This window comes from Dendrobates tinctorius, unplaced genomic scaffold, assembly GCF_039654945.1.
Source record: "Dendrobates tinctorius isolate UK_male_01 unplaced genomic scaffold, ASM3965494v1 ptg000022l, whole genome shotgun sequence".
In the NCBI taxonomy this organism is placed as follows: Eukaryota; Metazoa; Chordata; class Amphibia; order Anura; family Dendrobatidae; genus Dendrobates; species Dendrobates tinctorius.
The window spans coordinates 95,254,765-95,276,309 of NW_027361690.1; the positions used below are offsets into that span (position 1 = coordinate 95,254,765).

At 46.9% G+C, this 21,545-nt stretch overlaps 1 protein-coding gene across 2 annotated transcripts in view; it reads right to left on the reverse strand.

Annotated features, from left to right (window-relative positions):
- The window catches only part of EIF3J (eukaryotic translation initiation factor 3 subunit J), a 36,194-nt gene that overhangs the window by 12,102 nt on the left and 2,547 nt on the right, over positions 1-21,545 (reverse strand). For both annotated transcript variants that reach the window (XM_073568990.1, XM_073568989.1), the window contains exon 2: positions 9,835-9,932. In XM_073568990.1, coding sequence (XP_073425091.1) covers positions 9,835-9,932 — 98 coding nt within the window. The remainder of the gene's footprint in view (positions 1-9,834; positions 9,933-21,545) is intronic.

Here is a 21,545-nt window from a genome sequence, read left to right on the forward strand (position 1 = left end):
GTTTCTCAGGATGTTGCCAATGATTGGCTAAGGAAGTGTCGAACTCTGTGATCAGGAAAGGTTCGAGATGAGGGCCTCGTTTTCTTAAAGGAAACAGAGCATTCCTGAGGGGGTGCCTTATCCTCTATTTTGAGAGTTTGGAATATAGCTGGAGACAATCTACTTTATCCCGAGTTCTAGCTATGTTGTCCGCTTCTGAGTCAGATCGGGAATCGTCTGACCTAGGATCGTCTGTTGAGGATGGAGACGAAGAGCGTAGCCTGGGAGAAGCGGAGGGACCCTGCGAACTGGAAGAGCCAGACAGGACCCGCTTCCTAGAGCGCCTACCCGGCTTGTCCGTCTGAGGGTCGCGGTTAGGTGCTGGCGACTCACCGCGAGAGGCGGTCGGTGCACAGGTGGCTGCAGATAGCTGGGGTAACCGCTCTAAGACCTGGACCAGAGATTGAGACACTTGTCAGATCGAAACCGACTGGGACATCGCCACGGCCCACTCTGGGGGTGGGATACTCTCAACCCGGGGCTCGGAGTGCTCCTGAGGGGCAGAAATGGAGGAAGGGCTGCAGGACGGACAGAACAGAGACAACTGACCTGATGCCCACTTCTTTTTACAGCGCGCGCAGGCGTAGTGAATAGCGGTGGGTCTAGAGCAGAGAGCCCCTGCAGGGTTGGGCAGATGTCAAAGCGGTAGAAACCCTGCCTGATGTGGAACTGCGGAGGGGAGCTAATTCTAGCGTCAGCTGAAGCAGCGCCGAGCCTACCGAGGTTCAGATGCAGAAGAAAAAAGAACCAGCGTTGTGTCCCCCAGGAAGAAATCTTAAGAGGGAGAAAGATCTCCAGCAAGGGCAGGAAGAGACGCTAGCGGTGGGCGGGGCTTAATCGCAAAGCCCTGATTGGAAGAGGACCGAGGAGGGGGCGCGGTAAATGTCCTACTGACAGGGCTGAAGTGAAAGCAGCCCTGTGATAGGCTGTAACAGAGTGCGAAGAAAGCGCAAAGGGAGAGGGGATAAGCTTCCTTAACTTTTTTTTTTTTGCAAACGAAAGTGAAAGCGCTCCCTCTGCCCTAACAAGCGACGGCGCGCCCAGAGCAAAGAAGCCACAGGGACAGGAAAGTCACAGGGACAGGGCAGCCACCGGGTAGGATGCTGCCTGTGAAGGCCACCGCTGGACCCCCCATGATAAGCGCACGTCTGACAGCGCTTGGTGGAGGAAAATTGGCGGGAAATTCAAAAAGGAGAAGAGGTACTGATCCTGATTGTTGCAGGGGTATTTTAAAAACAGCGCAGTACTGGCTGTAACGGCTGCAGGGCTGATGGTTCGCCTAGGGTCCATATTTGAGAGCGGGGCTGGAGGGGATATCCGGATCCGCTTACATGACGTCCGTGAGAAGGATGACCGCAGGGGCGCACGATAGCCAGCAGGCCACTGGGAGAAACGATCCTCAGTACCCGCACTCTGTCCGTATGGTGCAGAAGACGGCTCCAACTCATGCTGGTAGGGGAAACGTCACCGCTGGCGACCGCCGTCTTCCTCTCAGCCCTGTCCCGGGAGAGGGGTGAGGAGGATGCTCGGCTAGGACCGGCCACCATTATAAGCCCATAGCACCCGAGGGTGATAGGGGAAGGTCCTGCCTGCGGTCCTGAGAGTTGCGATGTGGGTACTACCACACTGCTAGCTCATCCGCCTGAAAAGGAAAAGCAGGATGAACTCACATCCCGTTTCCTGATGCTGTATCTGAAAAATAAAGTGAAAACATTAATAAACACAACTAAAAACCTGAAAGGAAACGAGGCTTCATAAAATGCGGATCTGGGGAGATCCCGATCCGCCTCCTACAGACACTAAGCACAAACTGAGGTACTTGGTGCCTGTCGGTGGGTGTATACTGCCGGGGAGGAGCTAATTCTTGTTTTGCATAGTGTCAGCCTCCTAGCAGCAGCATACACCCATGGTAATCTGTGTCCCCCAATAAGGCGATAAAGAAACTACTGTTTGGGCGGCTGACAGGGAAGGAGCGCCACCTGAGTTCTGGAGCACAATTTTGGCTGAAATAGATTGCAGATGTCATATCACATTTGAAGAGCCCCTGATCAGCCAAAACAGCAGACACCCCCACAAGCGACCCAATTTTTGAAACTACACCTCAAGAAATTAATCTATCATCTACAGGCAATTCACAGAGTTGTATAACATTGAGCTCAGTAAATGGAAAATTTACAATCCACACACACAAAAATGTTGCTTTAGCCCCAAGTTTCAAAAGGCATGATAGGAGAAAATGAACGGCACCAAGATTTGTGCTGAACGTGGCAATATCCCATATGTGACTTTACAGTACTGCTTAAGGCCCCGTCACACTAAGCGACTCACCAGCGATCCCGACACCGATATGAAGGTGTCAGGATCGCTGGTGAGTCGCTATGCGATCGCTGGTGAGCTGTCACACAGACAGCTTCACCAGTGATCAGCACAGCGATGCCGAGCGCCCGGCATCGCTGGCTATCGCTGTAGAAAATAGTATCAAAATAAAAAATATAGTTATTCTCACCTTCCGACGTCCCGTTTAGCCATCCCGCCTCTCTCCACGCTCGGTCCCAGTGATCCTTTGCACGAATGACCGCGAGATGTCACGGTCTCGCGGGATAACAAAGTCTCGCGGTCATTCATGCAAAGGATCACTGGGACCGGAGCGTGGAGAGAGGCAGGATGGCTGAACGGGACATCGGAAGGTGAGAATAACTTTTTTTTTATTTTTTTTTTTTTTTTTTTTTTTTTTTTTTTTTTTACACCTGATCACTGGTCTCCCGCTGTCACACACAGCGATGCGTGCTGGCCAGCGGGAGACCAGCGACCAAAGAAATGTCCAGAGGTTTCTTGCAGCGATCAGCGATACCGGCAGGGGGGCCGCTCGCTGATCGCTGTCACACAGCGATCTCGCTGGTGAGATCGCTGTTACGTCACAAAAGTTGTGACTCAGCAGCGATCTCGCTACCGAGATTGCTTAGTGAGACGGGGCCTTTAGCCACATGGAAAGACATGATAAGGAGCGCTATGACTCATGGAGAACAAATCTATATACAGTCAGAGGACCCCATTTAGGAGATTACACCCCTGTAGGAATTTATCTACAGGTGTAGTGATGATTTTGATCCCATGGGTATTTTTCAGAAACAGGTAGCAGGGGATGTTGTAGAGTTCAAATTACAAATCTGTCATATTGCCCAATACGTGGTTCTGGAAAAATACACTGGTAAATTACGATAAGTCTGCTCTCACTGCTACAGAAATGCCAAACATGTACAGGTTAAATGTCGTTTAGGCACACTTTGGGGCATTTGAAAGTGCAGAATTCGCTGGTTTTCTTGATAGCCTTTTCCAGAGCCTTTGTACTACCATGGAAGCCCCCTATATTTCCATTGACAGGTGAAGGGACCGGAGTGGGGACTCTTTTTTTGGACTGAGTTAAGCTTTCATTGGGAACATTTTACATAACATTTAGGATCACATTTTCCAGAGTTCTACATTGAGCACTTACATTGGGGTTTTCATCTACCGTACATACTCGTGTATAAGCCGAGATTTTCAGCCTTTTTTTGGTCTGAAAGTCTCCCACCCCCCTGCATATGGGGCAGCATTAACCCTTGTGCAGCAGCATATGGGGGGGTATTTATGGAGCATCATTAACCCTTGTGCAGCAGCATATTATGGGGGGTATTTATTGAGCATCTTCTTGGGCCAGCATATGGGGGGGGTTATCTACGGAGCATCTGCTTGGACCACCATTAACCCTAGACTTATACGCGAGTCAATAAGTTTTTCCAGTTTTTTGTTGCAAAATTTGGAGGGGGGGGGGGGGGGGGTGTTCGGCTTATTCACGAGTATATATGGTAAATCTCCGAATGACCAATTCAGATGAAACTCCCGAGGGTTCCATTCATCATCATGAAGCAGCAGAGATACTCTGTACTCCCATCTGTCCTGACCTCTGTTCAGCATTGTCATTTTTAGAGCAATCGGTTGATGGCACTTTTATGCGCGCTTAAAGAGACGGACACCGCCGGACCACAGGTCAGACTGCATCCACAGTGCCTCCATATGCCTCATTATAGGGAATCTTCTGCCAGGGGTTCTGTCTGAATCACGTATTTCGGAGATTTACATAGAAACCGCTCAGCGTAGAGTGCAGGATAAATGTGAGCCTTACTGCGATCTTGGCGAGGCAGAATGAACAAATCAATAGCAGGTAAAGAATTGGTTTTATTTTTTACACCGCTCCTAGTGCAGTATAAGTGATTAGGAGACTATTCTTCAGGTCAGTGCGATTATAGCGATACCAGATTTATATAATTGTTTTCTTGGCTGCCGTCACACACTAAAAGATGCTTTTATTTGCAATATAAAGTTTTTGCATATTTTGAGGGCAATAATTATTCTATATTTCTGGCTGACAGTCTTGTGAGGGCTTGTCTTTTGCTGGACAAGTTGACGTTTTTATTGGTACCAAATTCAGTCAACATTTTTTTTGACCGCTTTCTAATCAAATTTTGAAGAGGCGGAATGAACAAAAACCAGCAATTCAAGATTTTCTTTAATGCGATTCACCATATGGTAAAAGTGATAAGACAGCCATTTCTTTGGGTCAGTGCAATTATAGCAATACCACATTTGCATCTTTTTTATATTTTGGTGCTTTTACACAATAAGTATTTTGTTGAAAAAAAAAATTGTGTTTGTATCACTGTATTCTGAAAGCTAGAACTTATTTTTCCGCCGTGGCTTGTTTTTTTTTTGCAGGACAAGATGATGATTTCAGCGATACCATTTTAATTGACAGATTATTTTTATTTGATTTTTGTGTTTTATTCCACTTTTTTGGTTGCACGATGAAAAAGCATACTTTTTTGCCACATTTTTCCTACTTTTTCACGGAGTCCACTGAAGGGGTTAACTAGTGAGTTGTATAGGTTAGGTTGTTCCTGACAAAGCGATACCCAAAATGTCTAGTGGGTCAGCTTGTCGTAGCTGGCTGACCCGGCGGTTGTTATTACGACCTCGGTTTGCCATGGCAACGATTGGGCCCTTGCAATGACTTTGAGGTTGCCGATCTGAATAAAGAGGAAGCTGCCTCACTCTGCTAAATGCTGCGATCGTCATGGATTGTGGCATTCAGGGGGTTAAATGGCTGAGGAAGGTGCTGGCATCACTGCTGACAGGAAAGGGTGAGTTTTCACTTAAGCCAAAGCTCCTACTGCAATCGTGCATGCACTGCTCCTGAGCCCGCACGATCGCCATAACACAAGTTTACATAACTATCATTATTATTAATACGATTATAGCGCCATTTATTCCATGGTGCTGTACAAGAGAAGGGGTTACATACAAATTACAGATATCACTTACAGTAAACAAACTAACCATTACAGACTGATATAGAGGGGAGAGAGGACCCTGCCCTTTCGGGCTTACATTCTACAGGATGGTGGGGAAGGAGACAGGTTGTGGGGGGTTGCAGCAGCTCCAGTGATGGTGAGGCAGTAGCTCCTGTAGTGGTGAGGGGGCAGCGGGGATCATTGCAGGCTTTCCTGAAGAGATGGGTTTTCAGGTTCCGTCTGAAGGATCCGAGTGTGGTTGATAGCCAGACGTGTTGGGGCAAAGAATTCCAGAGAATGGGGGCTATTCGGGAGAAGTCTTGGAGGCGGTTGGGTGAGGAGCGAATAAGTGTGGAGGAGAGAAGGAGGTCTTGGGAGGATCGGAGATTACGTGAGGGAAGATATCGGGAGATTAATTCAGAGATATGGAGGAGACAGGTTATAGATGGCCTTGTAGGTCAGTATTAGTAATTTGAACTGGATACGCTGAGGGAATGGAAGCCAGTGAAGAGATTTGCAGAGGGGAGAAGTGGAGAAGTAGCGAGGAGAGAGATGAATTAGTCAGGCAGCAGAGTTAAGGATGGACTGGAGAGGTGCGAGGATGTTAGCAGGGAGGCCACAAAAAAAAGGATGTTGCAGTAGTCGAGATGGGAGATGATTAGGGCATGCACAAGCATTTTAGTAGTGTGAGGGTTGAGGAAGGGACAGATTCTGGAAATATTTGAGCTGGAGGCAGCAGGAGGTGGAGAGAGCTTGGATGTGTGGTTTGAAGGACAGGGAAGAGTCAAGGGTTACTCCGAGGCAGCAGACCTCCGGTACAGGGGAATGCATGATGTTGTCAATTGTTATAGATAGGTAAGGAGGATCTGTGAAGTGGGGGAAAGATGATCAGTTCAGATTTGTCCACATTCAGTTTGAGGAAGCGGGAGGAGAAGGATGATATGGCTGATAGACACTCCGGGATTCTGGACAGCAGAGAGGTGAAGTCTGGGCCAGAGAGGTAGATCTGAGTGTCATCGGCATAAAGATGGTTCTGGAATCCGTTGGACTTTATGAGTTGCCCCAGGCCAAGTGTATAGATTGAGAAGAGTAGGGGGTCTAGAACGGAGCCTTGGGGGACTCCAACAGAGAGAGGGTGGGATGAGGAGGTAGTGTGGGAGTGGGAGACGCTGAATGTGCGGTTGGAGAGATATGAGGAGATCCAGGATAGGGCAAGGTCTTTGATGCCAAAGGAAGAAAGGATCTGTAGTAGGAGGCAGTGGTCAACTGTGTCGAAGGCAGAGGACAGGTCTAGAAGGAGGAGTATAGAGTATTGTCCGTTCGCTTTGGCTGTAAGTAGGTCGTTAGTAATTTTGGTCAGGGCTGTCTCAGTGGATTGATGGGGGCGGAAACCAGATTGCAGATTGTCCAAGAGCAGGTTAGATGAGAGGAAAGTTCAGCGTGGACGTGCTGCTCCAGGAGTTTGGAAGCGAATGGGAACAGCGATATTAGGCGATAGCTGGACATAGCGGTTGGGTCGAGGGTTGGCTTTTTGAGGATAGGCGTGATTGTAGCATGTTTGAAAGCAGAAGGGAAGGTACCGGAAGTTAGTGATAGGTTGAAGAGGTGGGTTAAAGATGGGATAAGAATGGTGGCGAGGTTGGGGAGGAGGTGGGATCGGGTCAAGTGCACAAGTGGTGAGGTGTGATTTGGAGAGAAGATGAGCAAGCTCCCCTTCAGTGATGTTGGATAAGGAGGTTATGGGGTTTGGGCATTGGTCTGGTATACAAAGGGGTTGTGGTGGTTGAATAATAAAGACTTGCCGTGTTTGGTCTATCTTGTTTTGAAGTGCATGGCGAAGACCTCAGCAGAGATAAGGGAAGTTGGAGGGGGCAGTGGTGGGCGGAGGAGGGAGTTAAAAGTATTGAACAACTGTTTGGGATTGTGGGATAAGGAAGATACAAGGGACGTAAAGTAGGCCTGTTTAGCAGAGGTGAGAGCTGATTTGAATGCAAGTGTTTGTTTGAGTGCAGTGAAGTCATCTTGGGAATGCGTTTTCTTCCAGCACCGTTCAGCAATTCTGGATGCTTGCCGAAGCTTTTTAGTGGTGTTATTGTGCCAGGGTTGTATATTGATTCGTCGCACTTGGTTATGCATGACAGGGGCGACTGAGTCGATGGCTGATGCAAGAGTGGCATTGTAGAAACTAGTGGCAGTGTCTGTCGTGGAGTGAAGATATGGAGGACAGTGGTAGGAGTCAGAGAGCATGCGAGTGTCTAGATGTGCAAGGTTTCAACGGGGGGTGCACATGTTGCTGGACATGGGTGAAGGTGAGGAGGACAGGGATGAGAAAGCGAGTAGATGGTGGTCAGATAGAGGGAGAGGGGAAGTTGTGAAGTTAGAAAGAGAGCAGAGGCGAGTGAAGACCAGGTCTAATGTGTGTCCGTCTGTGTGGGTGGCTGAGGAGGACCACTGAGTAAGTCCAAAGGAAGAAGTGAGCGACAGAAGTTTTGCGGCTGCTGACTGGTGGGTGTCAATGGGGATGTTGAAGTCACCCATAATGATGGTGGGAATGTCAGCAGAGAGAAAGTGGAGGAGCCAGGAGGAGAATTGGTCAATAAAGGCAGTGGTGGGGCCTGGAGGTCGGCATATGACAGCCACTTTGAGGTTGGAGAGTAGATGCTGACAGAGTGGACTTCAAAAGAGGGGAGGATAAGGGAGGGTAGAGGTGGGATTGGGTTAAAGGTGTAGTTGGAAGAAAGAAGGCCCACTCCACCACCATGTCTGTTGCCAGGGCGAGGAGTGTGGGTGAAGTGGAGGCCGCCATAGCATAGCGCAGCAGGGGAGGCAGTGTCGGAGGGTGTCAGCCATGTTTCAGTGAGGCCAAGGAAGGAAAAATTGCGAGAGGTAAAGAGGTCGTGAATCACATGGAGTTTATTGCAGACAGAGCGGGCATTCCAGAGTGATACAGAGAGAGGGAGCAGGGCGGTTGGCGTCAAAGGCACGGATTTGAGGTTGGAAAGATTTTGGGTGTTTTTATGGATTGGGAGTGATAGAAGGGGGTAATAATGGGAGGTGTGAGCTGTGGGGGTCCAGGATTGGGAGATATGTCGCCAGCAGTGAGGAGAAGCAGAGAGAGGCAGAGCAGGTGATGTGTTTTGTGTGTTATTAGGAGCGATCTGAAGTTGAGGAGCAGGTCAGTGGAGGCGATCAGATGGGGAGGCAAGAGGGAAGGAGAGATTATTACTTTGTTAGAGGGTGCTGGGGTCTGTGGATAGCGAAGGAGAGTCAGGAGTAATGGAGGCAAAAGCATTAGAGCATATTTCAGCATGGTAAGAGTGTGGAGCTGACAGAAAGAAATGTGGTATTTTAAACAGAGTTTTGGCATACCTTCTGGTCTCTTCTGGCATATTTCAATATTTATCCTTATAATGGTATCCTTGCAATGGCAGACCAGGGTCTAGGCAGACTGATCTCTAAGAATTTATAACAGCTCAAATGCACATCAAACAGGCCCTGGTGTGATCAGGAGGGAGGAGCAGCAGGGAGACTGGTTACACACACACACACAGGAGGGGATTAATTAGAAGTCAGGAAGGAAGAAAAAAAACACAAAAAAACAAAACAAAAAAAAAAAAACACAGGAGGGCAGATATATCATTGATAGCAGATAGATACAGGAGTGAATGGGGTTCAGGAGAGATGGGTGCTGAAGGGATTGCAGCCAGGGGACATACCATTGATAGCAGATAGATACAGGAGGGAACCCCATCCCGACCGTAACAAACTTGCATCAAATGTCGTGAAAGGGTTAAACAGATTAATGACTGATCTTGGAAGGACTTTCATAGAAAATCTTCACAAAAACCTCATTCTGACAACCCATAAACATCTCCCCCCCCCCCCCCCCCATTTTGTTTTCAATGCAGATAGGCAAGTCTCAAGTACTATGGTAGATCTATATGAACAAAGCAAATTGTAGTCTTCAAACCTTTCAGGCAGCATGATATGTCACAGTTGTGCAGCTGCGGCCATGGCAGGCTCACTGATAAACTGCATGGAAAAAGGTTTACATCCAAGATAACCAAGAAAAAACAGATATGATGTAGGTGGCAACAAGAAAAAAAGAAAAGGAAGAGAATGCACTAAGTCAGCCAAGTTTGTAGGAATGGCCCTCTCTTATCATTTGTCGATTTCATTATTTAGGTATTCGGGAACTGAAAGGAATAACAGGCAACCAATACGGTTTTCCAAGCAAGTGGTCAAAAAACATTGGGACCACCGATATGTGCAGCAAGAACTAGCGTGGTGATGTATCACTTGTCACTTACAGCAGGCTGAAGTGTTGGCATTGTGCATTTAATGCTCTATTGGTGAAGTACCGAGATACTGCACATCTGGAGGAGACGCAATGTCGCCCCTGCCAGAGACACTCTTCAGAACTCCAATAAGTCAGTCATAAGACTAGCTTCTATCATCTTCTCCCCACCTTAACTTCCTCCTCTTCATCTTCTCCTTCCCAGCGATCCTTTGCCGTCAATGGACCACCCTTTTGAGTAGGTTCTTCTGGTTCAAAGTCATCTGCCTCTGTGAACACACAAAAAAGAAGTCTATTAAAAGAAACAGAAGAAGATCACCTAGCCCTACGATTTCCAACCTATCATTGGTGAGAAGAAAAAAAAAAAAAAAAAAAAAAAAATCTTGCTGGCAAAAAAGTTTTGGGATTGGAAACAATATGTAGTCCTACATTGCTCATTAGGCCAGAACGTGCTGGTGTCAAAAAGCCATAAAAATGGAATCTGTAGCAGATCTCAGCATGGATTACACTAGGTCAGGACTCCAGTGCGATGCAAAGCGCCGACATATAGCTGTAAAACGAGTCATACGCTACAGAAGACTACTGAGAAACATGCAGACCACAACAAGATTTTATCTTTACATGTATGGAGAACTCCAGAAAACAGTCACTGCGCACATTTAGGAGAATCACCAATTTTGCAGTAAAGTGATCTTTCAGCAATGGCTTTTGCATGGGTCAAAACTATTTTAGTGAGCAAAATCAGGATTTCACAATATAAAAGCCCTAATACCTTAAAGTAAACTTGTCAAGTCAAATAACGCTATTAACCTGCAGTTAGTAGTGTTAGTAAGGTGTCCAGCCATTCTACTGAAAATGCAGCACTCAGGAGAAGATGAACTTTGAAAGTTGGCTGCTCCTGGGAGGAACACACAGGCGTGCGAGAGCAGGTACAGTCACTGCTCAGCGTACTGTGAGTGGTGGCTGGAAACACGCCCCTACGCCGACTGACAGCTGGCCCAGAACGCATCAGTGACTGGTTCCTTTAACCCCTTAGCGACCGCCGATACGCCTTTTAACGGCGGTATTTATCTGTACTAAAACCACAGCGCCACTAATTCATGGCGCTGTGGAGAAAGTGAATAGCGCCGCCCCAGTGTCGGATTTTCTCCGGGGTCTCGGCTGCCGGGGGTAGCCGAGACCCCAGAGAACATGAATCGGTCGGTTTTTACCGACTCCGCTTTTGCGATCGCCGTTATTAACCATATAACGGCAACCGCAAAAAAAAAGCCGCGATTTTACATTTAATTTCTCTTTCCTCTGATGTGATCGCACATCAGAGGAGAGAGAAAGAGGGTCCCCGATCCCCCCCGGTACCTCTCCGTGGTCCTCTGTCCCCTCCTGGTGGTCCTGCGTCCCGCCATCTTGGATCCGGGTAAAATGGCGGGGGCATGCGCAGTGCGCTCGCCGGGAATCTGCCATCTCCAGCTGGCAGATTCCATTCATTTTGATCACGATGATAAACTATCATTGTGATCAAAACAAACAAAATAGTACATAACCCCCCCGTTTATCACCCCCTTACTTTGGCCAACATAACGAAATAAAGAAAAAAAATTTTTTTTTCAATTTTCCATTAGGGTTAGGGCGAACTAGGATTAGGGTTAGAGTTAGGGTTAGAATTAGGGTTGGAGCAAGAATTGAGAGGTTTCCACTATTTACCAACTTTGGGGGTCTAAAAAAAAAAAAAGTCACTTTTGTGGAAATAAAAAAAGACTATTTTCACGGCTCTGCGTTTATAAACTTCTGTGAAGCGCTTGGGGGTTCAAAGTGCTCACCACACATCTTGATAAGTTCCTTAGGGGGTCTAATTTCCAAAGTTGGGTCACCTGTGGGGGGGGGGGGGGGGGGGGTTCCACTGTTTAGGCCCAACAGGGGCTCTGCAAACACAACATGATGCCCGCAGACCATTCCATCAAAGTCTGCATTCCAAAATGGCACTCCTTCCCTTCCGAGCTCTCCCATGCGCCCAAACAGTGGTTCCCCCCCCACATATGGGGTATCGGCGTACTCAGGACAAATCGCACAACAACTGTGGGGGTATCATTTCTCCTGTTACCCTTGTAAAAATAGAAATTTTGGGGCGAACAGATAACTTCAAGAGGAAAAAAATGGATTTCTTATTTTCACGGCTTTACGTTATAAACTTCTGTGAAGCACTTGAAGGTTCAAAGTGCTCACCACACATCTAGTTAAGTTCCTTGGGGGAACATTGCTTTAGTTCCTGTGAAGCACTTAAAGTGTTAATAAACTTCTTGAATGTGGTTTTGAGCACCTTGAGGGGCCTAGTTTTTAGAACGGTGCCACTTTTGGGTATTTTCTGTCATGTACACCCCTCAAAATGACTTTAAATATGATGTGGTCCCAAAAAAAAAAAAAAAAAAAAAGAAAAAAAAAGTTTTGTAAATTTTGTTGTAAAAATGAGAAATCGATGGTCAACTTTTAACCCCTATAACTTCCTAACAAAAATAAATTTTGCTTCCAAAATTGTGGTGATGTAAAGTAGACATGTGGGAAATGTTATTTAAGAAATTTTTGTGACATCTCTCTGATTTAAGTGCATAAAAAGTTAGTTTTAAAATTGCTAAGTTTTCAAAATTTTCACCATATTTCCATTTTTTTCATAAATAAACAAGACTTATCGAAGACATTTTACCACTAACATGAAGTACAATATGTCACGAGAAAACAATCTCAGAATCAGCGGGATCCATTAAAGCATTCCAGAGTTATAACCTCATAAAGGGACAGTGGTCAGAATTGTAAAAATTGGCCTGGTCATTAAGCTGCAGACTGGCTCTGTCGCTAAGGGGTTAACCAATCGTTACAACTTGTTTGGCAAGGGATCGTAGAGCCTAAGGGTGTGTGCACACGTTGCAGATTCTGCTGAGGATTTTTCCATGCAGATTTGTCTAAATTCGCAGGTAAATCCTTGACTCTGCGCTCTCTTTCACGCCACATATCCAAGCCCTCGCCTCCTCCTGCCGCCTCAAATTCAAAAATATTTCCCGGATCCGCTCATTCCTCAACCACAAAAACACTAGTGCATGCTCTTATCTCCCGCCTCGACTACTGCAACCTCCTACACTCTGCTGTCCGACTAATCCACCTGTCTCCCCACTATTCCCCAGCCTCCCCCCTATGCCAGGCCCTTCACTGGCTTCCTATTGCCCAGATGCTCCAATTCAAAACCCTAACCATGACATACAAAGCCATCCACAACCTGTTTCCTCCATAAATTTGTGACATGGTCTCCAGGTACCTACCCGCATGCAACCTTCGATCTCAGGATCTCCTTCTCTACTCTCCCCTTAGCTCTTCTTCCCACAACCGCATACAAGACTTCTCCCGTGCTTCCCCCATACTCTGGAACTCTCTGCCGCAACACAGACTCACCAAAGAAAACCTTCAAGAAGAACCTGAAGACCCACCTGTTCTGACAAGCCTACAGCCTGCAATGATCCTCGGTCTACTGAACCACCGCACGACCTGCTCTACCCTCTCCTACTGTATCCTCACCCATCACTGTAGACTGTGAGCCCTCGGGGCAGAGTCCCCTCTCCTTATGTACTTGTGCGTCCCTTGTCTTACACACGTTTATTATACTTGTCTATATTTCCCCTTTTCTCATGTAAAGCGCCATGGAATAAATGGAGCTGCATAATAATAATTCCACAGGTCAAAAGACCTGTGGATTTACTGCAGTTTTCCCCTGCGGTTTGACACCTGTCATGGAGCAGGTGCCAAACCGCTGTGGAATCCGCACAAAGTAGTGACTTGCTGTGGATTTAAAACCGTGGAAAAATCCGCACCGTGGGCACTGCGGTTTTCATTTTGCATTGACTTAAAGGGTACTGTCTGCTGCGGATCCGCAGCAGAATCTGCAACGTGTGCACTGTGCACACATCTTAAGTGGTCCAACATGTGGAAAACGGAGATTAGACCTACCGGTAATGTTATTTCCAGGAGTCCATTCTGACAGCACCATGGGGTTGTCCTTCCTTCATCCTTATAGGGACAGGAAATGCACGAGAGGTTAAAAGGTCCCCTCCCACTCTCCAGTGATTTCCCAAGTACCACACCAGTATGGATGCAATTATTTATTTAGATTTTAGTACAAGCATATTACCACCAATACAAATCATCGGGAGGGAACTACCAGTGCTGTCAGGATGGACTCCTGGAAATAACATTACCGGTAGGTCTAATCTCCGTTTTCCAGGACGTCCTATCCTGACAGCACCATGGGGAATACCAAAGTAGGAATTCGTTTAGGGTGGGACTACTGCTTGTAGCACTTTACGACCACAGGTCGTTCTGCTAGCTGCTAGTGTGTCCAATTTATAGTGTCTACCGAAAGTGTTCAGTGTAGACCAAGTGGCGGCCCCACATATTTGCTCTACTGAGGCTCCCGCCCTTTCTGCCCCTGAAGTCGCCACCGCCCCAGTGGAATGAGCTCTAAGCTCCTCTGGTATCGGTAATCTCTCGGCCTCGTATGCTGAGGAGATAATTGACTTATCCGCCCTGCCAGGGCGTGAGTAGATGCGCCTTTATCTTTATTTCTACCCTGTAATGGACAAATAATTTATGTCCTGTAGCCACTCCTGAGTGGCCTCTAAGTAGCGTGTGACGTCCAATGAGTAAAAGAATCTTTCTTTATCGTTTCCCGGGATGGGCAGAATGAGGGTAAGACTATCTCCTGGTCTAAATTTTTTTGGGGAGATACTACCCAAGGGAGGAATCCTGGGTTCAGTTTTAGTATTATGCAGTCATCCTTTGAATGTAGGAGTTCTGGACTGACACAGCCTGGATCTCACCCAGCCGTTTGGCTGAGGTGATGGCTACCCAAAGGATGTGTTTTGTTGTTTTTTTTTTGTAAGCTTGTGACATCAATCTCTGATACTGGCTCATATGGTGGTCTGCATAGAGCGTTAAATAACTGATTTAGGTCCCACGGGAACTGTTTTTCCTTAACGTGGCTCTCAATCTCTGGATGCCTTTGTAAAACATGTTATCTACGGATGAGAGGCCACGGCAAAATCAAAGAAAGTACTCCAAGCTGCTATCTGAACTTTCAATGTGCTTGGACTCAGACCTTTATTAAGTCCTGCATGGAGGAAGTTAAGGATTTGAGGGATATATGAGCAAGACGGGTCTATGGGGATATTACCACCTTCTGGGCAGAAGTTCCCCAAGATTTTGCAATAGATTGCACTCGGTAACCCGCTTACAGCTGGTCTGCATCTTTGAGATCAATTGGTAGGAGAGGTCTCTGGATCTTAGGATCAGTCTCTCAGGATCCATGCTGCCAACTGTAGAGTCACCGGATCTGGGTGCAGAACTGGGCACTGGGAAAGTAAATCCTCTGGCGTTGGTAGATGGGCAGCCCTTCCTGAGCCATCTTCTTCAGAAGGGGGAACCAACTTCGCCCGGGCCCGAAGAGTACCACTAGCATCACCCGCCTTCTTCCTGGATCTTCCTGAAGACTCTCGGTATTACAGCAATCGGGGGAAAACCGTATAGCAGTCCCCCACTCAATATCTGATTCAAGGCGTCGACCCCTTTGGATGGTCCGCTGGATTGAGGGAGAAGAATCTCTGTAGCCTGGTGTTCTTCCTTGACGCAAAGAGGTCTAGCTGAGGGGTCCACTCGGTGGCTCGGACTTCTTGTCCTGTTCAAATAGTCGGCTATGTTGCTCCTGGTGCCTTGCGGGTGTACCGCTCATATGGAGCGAACATTGTTCTCTGCCCCGGTGAAGATGTGAGCCGCCAGGTTCTGAAGCTTTCCCCCTGGTGGCGTAGGAAAGACACTGTGATTACGATGTTTGACCTGGCTTACCTAAGTTGGCCCTGTAGACTCGACCGGCTTCGTTTTAGTGTCTCCCAAACTGCTCCTAGTTTGAGGACTGTGAATTGATGCTTCCGGGCCATATCCCTGAAGGTACCTTCCTTTCAGATGGGCCCCACATCCTTTCCTACTGGCGTCCGTGACGATAGTCCCACATGGTGATAGGATCCAAGGCACCCCCAGGCTGATGGTTCTTGTGACTGGTCCCCCACTTTGGAGATGATTTTAGGCCTGAGGACGGCCGAGTGTCTTTGTCCAGAGAGGTCTGCTGTCTGTCCCACTTTGACCCGATTTCCCTTTGTAGTCTTCTCGTCCCATTACGCAGGGTATGTATGCTTGTCAGGGTACCCAAGACCTTCATTGCGGTTCCTATGGATATTCAATCTCGTCGTAGCTGTCGAACTTTTTTTTTTTTTTTTTTTTTTCTTCTTCTCTTTCTCCTCTTTCCGGTAAACGAGATTCCTCTCTTGGAACCTAACATGATTCCCAGGAATTCTTTCCCCTCCCGGGGTACCGGGCTGCAGGTCTGACTTGTCTTGTTCAGGATTCATCTAGAATCTCAAGCGTGGCGATTACCAAGTCGAGTTGTCTTTTAACTCTGATGCTGACTAGATATTACAAGGAAGCCGTTCAGGTATGGCCCGATGATTATGCCGCTTGTCTTAAGTGTGCCACGATCTTGGCGACCAGCTTCATGAAAAACCCGGGTGCTGAAGCTAGGCCAAAAGAACGAGCCTGAAATTGAAAATGATAGTACCCGCTTATTTTAGTGCGAATCGCAGGAACTTCTGAGAGTGAGGGTGGATGGGAACCTGATAGTATGCACTCTTTAGATCTATTGTGCACATTGTGGTGTTCTGATCTATCAGAGGGATGGTGGTTTTTAGGGACTCCAACTGGAATCTTCTGTATCGGACCCACTGGTTAAGTGGTTTTTAAATTTATAATGGTCCGACTCTCCCCCAAAGGGTTGTGAAGAGTTGAATAGAGGCCTTGACCTCTCTCAGTACCTGGGACCAGAACCACTACTTCTGACCCTAGCAGATCTTTACGTCTGCCCATATAGGGTCTATAAGGGTTTTGGACCGTGATTGAAACTACAAACCGTGCTGGGGGGGGGGGGGGGGGGGCGCTTTGTGAATTCAAGGGTATAGCCCTGGGAAACTGTATTCAGGATCCACTGATTCTGGGACATAAGCCCCCATGCCTCTGAGAAGTTTTTGAGGTGACCCCCTACGGATATTGAGCTGATCTTTTCCCTCTATCCTGGGAGCCTGAGGAGAACATTCGTGCTCCCTTCTCATTGCGGCCTTTGAGCATTGTGAGGCACAGGGGGGAGGGGGCCCTAGGAGGGGGGGTAATGTTAAGCGTTGGGTTCCTGACTCTGCACAGCAGGAATCCCCCTCCCCGCCGTAGTGGAGTCTGCTCAGCAAGGACATTGTTTTCAGCATCCTGCTCCGTCTGCTACTGTTGGCTTGGTAAATACTATCTAGTGGATTGGAAGGGTCATGGCCCAGAGGATAGGGCCTCTGAAGGGAAAATATCCTTTTGATGTCCCTGGCCTTCTAGTATTTTATCTAAGACCAGCCTGAATACCCCTCCGACTGAGACGGTATGGCACGTAACTTATTTTTCGCCTGGTAATTCCTTGACCAGGTCTTCATCCCTATGGCTTGGCGAGCCAAATGGATAAAGAATTATTCCTGGCCGCGAAACGCACTGATTCGGCTGAAGCGTCCACCAGAAATCCAGTTTGTAATTCTCAACAGGGGAAGGCTTTCTAAGATATTACGTCTAGGGGTTTTCCCCTTGATCGGTACTCTGACTGGTCGATCCATAGATGCATGTATCTGACGACCGATGTGACTAGAAGAATCTTCAAAGGGAATTGAAAACTTCCGTGACACCCTGGCCACTAGGGGTGTCGATCTTAGGAACTTCCTCCCGAGTGTTAACCTGGTTAAAGGGTAGTTGAAGCCCAAGGACTTGAGGAACGATGAACCGCTCCTCAGCGTCCCCCCATTCCTCTAGAATCCTTGTACGGATATGGTCTTTAACTGGTGGATGACTGAGGAGGTAGCAGACCTGAGGCGGAGGCCTGGACCTCCCCTCTGACCATTGTGCACGTCTCAGCGGGGGAAAAGAGGCTTGTTTGCCTCTGACGAACCTGAGGGTGCACCCTTCGCATAGGGGTTTAAAGGTATGCCTGTCGATTTGCCCCTGGTCTGCCCAGCCTCGCGCTGCCTAGCGGCTGACACATGAGGAGAGCAGTTACGCTTCGCCTAGAAGGGCCGCCTGGTCGGCCCCCTGGTAGTTTGCCAACACAGATGGCGTTTATTGGATCTGGCGGCTTTCCTGGAGGTTGATGCTGCAGGAGTCGGTGCCCTCTTTTTCTATCGTAAAGCACGGGAGCTTTTTGGTTAAAGCTCCTGTCTTACATCTGTCATGTCCATCATGCCCATTACTTACAGACATTGGTGGTTCAGCGTGATCGCTGCTTCCACAGCGTCTTTCCTGGCGGTGTACGGTAGTCTGTATGGCCGACCCTCCGCCACTCTGTCCTACCTTGCCTTGAGTCTGACGATTCCTGGAGGTTGATTCCTGTGGATGCCGCAGCTCCTCCGCGGCCCTCTCGTGCCTGTCCTTACAGGGACAGGAAAAACACTGGAGTGTGGGAGTGGGAGGGGACCTTTTAACCTCTCGTGCATTTCCGGTCCCTATAAGGATGAAGGAAGGACAACCCCATGGTGCTGTCAGGATAGGACGTCCTGGAAATGTTATTAAGCGTAAATTGTATATCAGTGGGCTGGAAGAAAAAAAAAAAACAAAACAAAAAAAAATGTAGTGTACATAGCAGTCTATGGTCCAGTTCCAACAGCCCGATGCAAGGTCGAGGGAAGGCTGAGGTCATATTTTTAACAGTGGTCTTCAATTTTAACCCCTTCACCCCCAAGGGTGGTTTGCACGTTCATGACCGGGCCAATTTTTACAATTCTGACCACTGTCCCTTTATGAGGTCATAACTCTGGAACGCTTGTATTGATCCCGGTGATTCTGACACTGTTTTCTCGTGACATATTGTACTTCATGATAGTGGTAAAATTTAATTCAAATAACTTGCGTTTATTTGTGAAAAAAATGGAAATTTGGTGAAAATTTCGCAATTTTCCAACTTTCAATTTTTATGCCCTTAAATCACAGAGATACAGCACACAAAAAACTTGAAAAGTAACATTTCCCACATGTTTACTTTACATCAGCACAATTTTGGAACCAAAATTTTTTTTGTTAGGAAGTTATAAGGGTTAAAAATTGACCAGCGCTCATTTTTGCAACACCATTTTATTTTTACGGACCACATCACATTTGAAGCCACTTTGATATGATAGAAAATACCTAAAAGTGACACCATTCTAAAAACTGCACCCCTTAAGGCGCTCAAAACCACATTCAAGAAGTTTATTAACCCTTTAGGTGCGTCACAGGAATTTTTTTAATATTTAAAAAAATGAATATCTAACTTTTTTTCACAAAAAAAATACTTCAGGTTCAATTTTTTTTTATTTTACCAAGGGTAACAGGACAAATTGGACTGCAAGAGTTATGGTGCAATTTGTCCTGAGTACGCCGATACCTGATATGTTGGGGGGGAACCACTGTTTCGGCGCATGGCAGAGCTCAGAAAGGAAGGAGCGCCGTTTGACTTTTTCAATGCAAAATTGGCTGGAATTCAGATTGGACGCCATGTCACGTTTGGAGAGCCCCTGATGTACCTAAACAGTGGAAACCCCCCACAAGTGACCCCATTTTGGAAACTAGACCCCCCAAGGAACTTATCTAGATATGTGGTGAGAACTTGGAACCCACAAGGGCTTCACAGAAGTTTAGAACGTACAGCGGTACAATTAAAGTCATTTTTTCCACAAAAATGATCTTTTCACCCCCAATTTTTATTTTCCCAAGGGTAACAGGACCCTAAAAGTTATTGTGCCATTTGTCCTGAGTACGCGGATACCCCACATGTGGGGGTAAACCACTATTTGGGCGCATGGCAGAGCTCGGAAGGGAAGCAGCGCCATTTGACGTTTTTGGCTGGAATTGAGATCTGACACCATGTCGCGTTTGGAAAGCCCCCTGATGTACTAAAACAGTGGAAACTCCCCACAAATGACACCATTTTGGAAACTAGACCCCCAAGGAACTTATCTAGATGTGTGGTGAGCACTTTGACCCCTCCAGTGCTTCACAGAAGTTTATAACGCCCGGGAATGAAAATAAAAAATTCGGATTTTTTCCACAAACATGATCTTTTAGTCACCAATTTTTTTTATTTTCCCAAGGGTAACAGGAGAAATTGAACCCCAAAAGTTGTTGTCCAATTTGTCCTGAGTACGCTGACACCCCATTTGTGGGAGAAAACTACTGTATGGGCACACGTCGGGGCTCGGAATGGAAGTAGTGACGTTTTGGAATGCAGACTTTGATGGAATGGTCTGCGGGTGTCATGTTGCCTTTGGAGAGCCCCTAATGTACCTAAACAGTGGAAACCCCCCCACAAATGACCCCATTTTGGAAACTAGCCCCCCTAAGGAACTTATCTAGATGTGTGGTTAGCACTTTGAACCCCCAAGTGCTTCACAGAAGTTTATAATGCCCCGGCATGAAAATAATAAAATCATATTTTTTTCCCCCAAGAAGTAAGGTTTCTCCTTGCGGAGAGTGACATGCCAACTGTGGCTTGTCAAGGTAAGGAGACTTATTCGCCGTGCAATGCTCCTCTGGGTGGCATGTCACTCTCCGCAAGGAGAAACCTTACTTAGACCCTAGTCCAGAGCCTCTCACCTAGCCAAATCAGATCTCATACTTTGCACTGACGAGAGCCAACAGCTCGAAACACCGTGTCTGCAAATTGAGATTCTGATTTGGCTTGTATCCTAAGTCATACTACAAGACTCGTTAAAGGGTTGATTGTGACTTGTAGGATCGCTACTACCAATAGGTGGCGCTGTAGAGTAAAAGTCCTCTTTCTTTCTGAAGAGGCAATTTGCATATTATTTTCCCAGAGGAGCATTGCACGGCGAGTCATATGAGGTCTTATTTTTTGCGGGACGAGTTGACGTTTTTATTGGTACCATTTTCGGGCACATGTCATTTTTTGACCGCTTTTTATTCCGATTTTTGGGACGCAGAATGAACAAAAACCAGCGTTTCATGAATATCTTTTGGGGGGATGCGTTTACACCGTTCCACGTGCGGTAAAATTGATAAAGCGGTTTTATTCTTCGGGTCAGTAAGGTTACAGCGATACCTCATTTAGGTCTTTTTTTATGTTTTGTCGGTTTTATGCAATGAAAACTATTTTATATAAAAAATAAATTATTTTTGTATCACTTTATTCTGCAAGCTATAACTTTTTCAGCGGTACCATGGATATTTATATGCGTCTTTTTGATCGCGCGTTATTGCACTTTTTGTTTGGCGGTATGATAAATCATTTTTTGCTTCGTTTTTTATTTTTTAAGGGGTTCGCTAAAGGGGTTAACTAATGGGATAGTTTTATAGGGCAGGTCGTTACGGACGCGGCGATACCCAATATGTGTACTTTTATTGTTGTTTTTTTTTTTATTTCCAAAAAATGGATTTATTGGGGGAATATTTTTTTTTTTTTTTTCTAATTTACTTGGCGATTATTTTAACACTTTTTTTTCTTAACTTTATTACATAGTCCCAGGTGGGACATCACTGTCCTGTGACAGATCGCTGATCTGTCACATCACAGATCAGCAATCTGTCACAGGCAGTTCTGCAGACTTCCTCATGCCTGCGCTTTGCAGGCACTGAGGAAGTCAGCTCCCTACAGGCCCCCGCTGCCATCTTGGATTCGGGGGCCTGTAGGGAAAGAGCCCCCCGCAGCAGCGCTGCACATTGCGCTGCCGTGGGGGGCTCAGGGAAGCACGGAGGGAGCCCCCTCCCTGCCGATGCTTCCCTTTAACCCC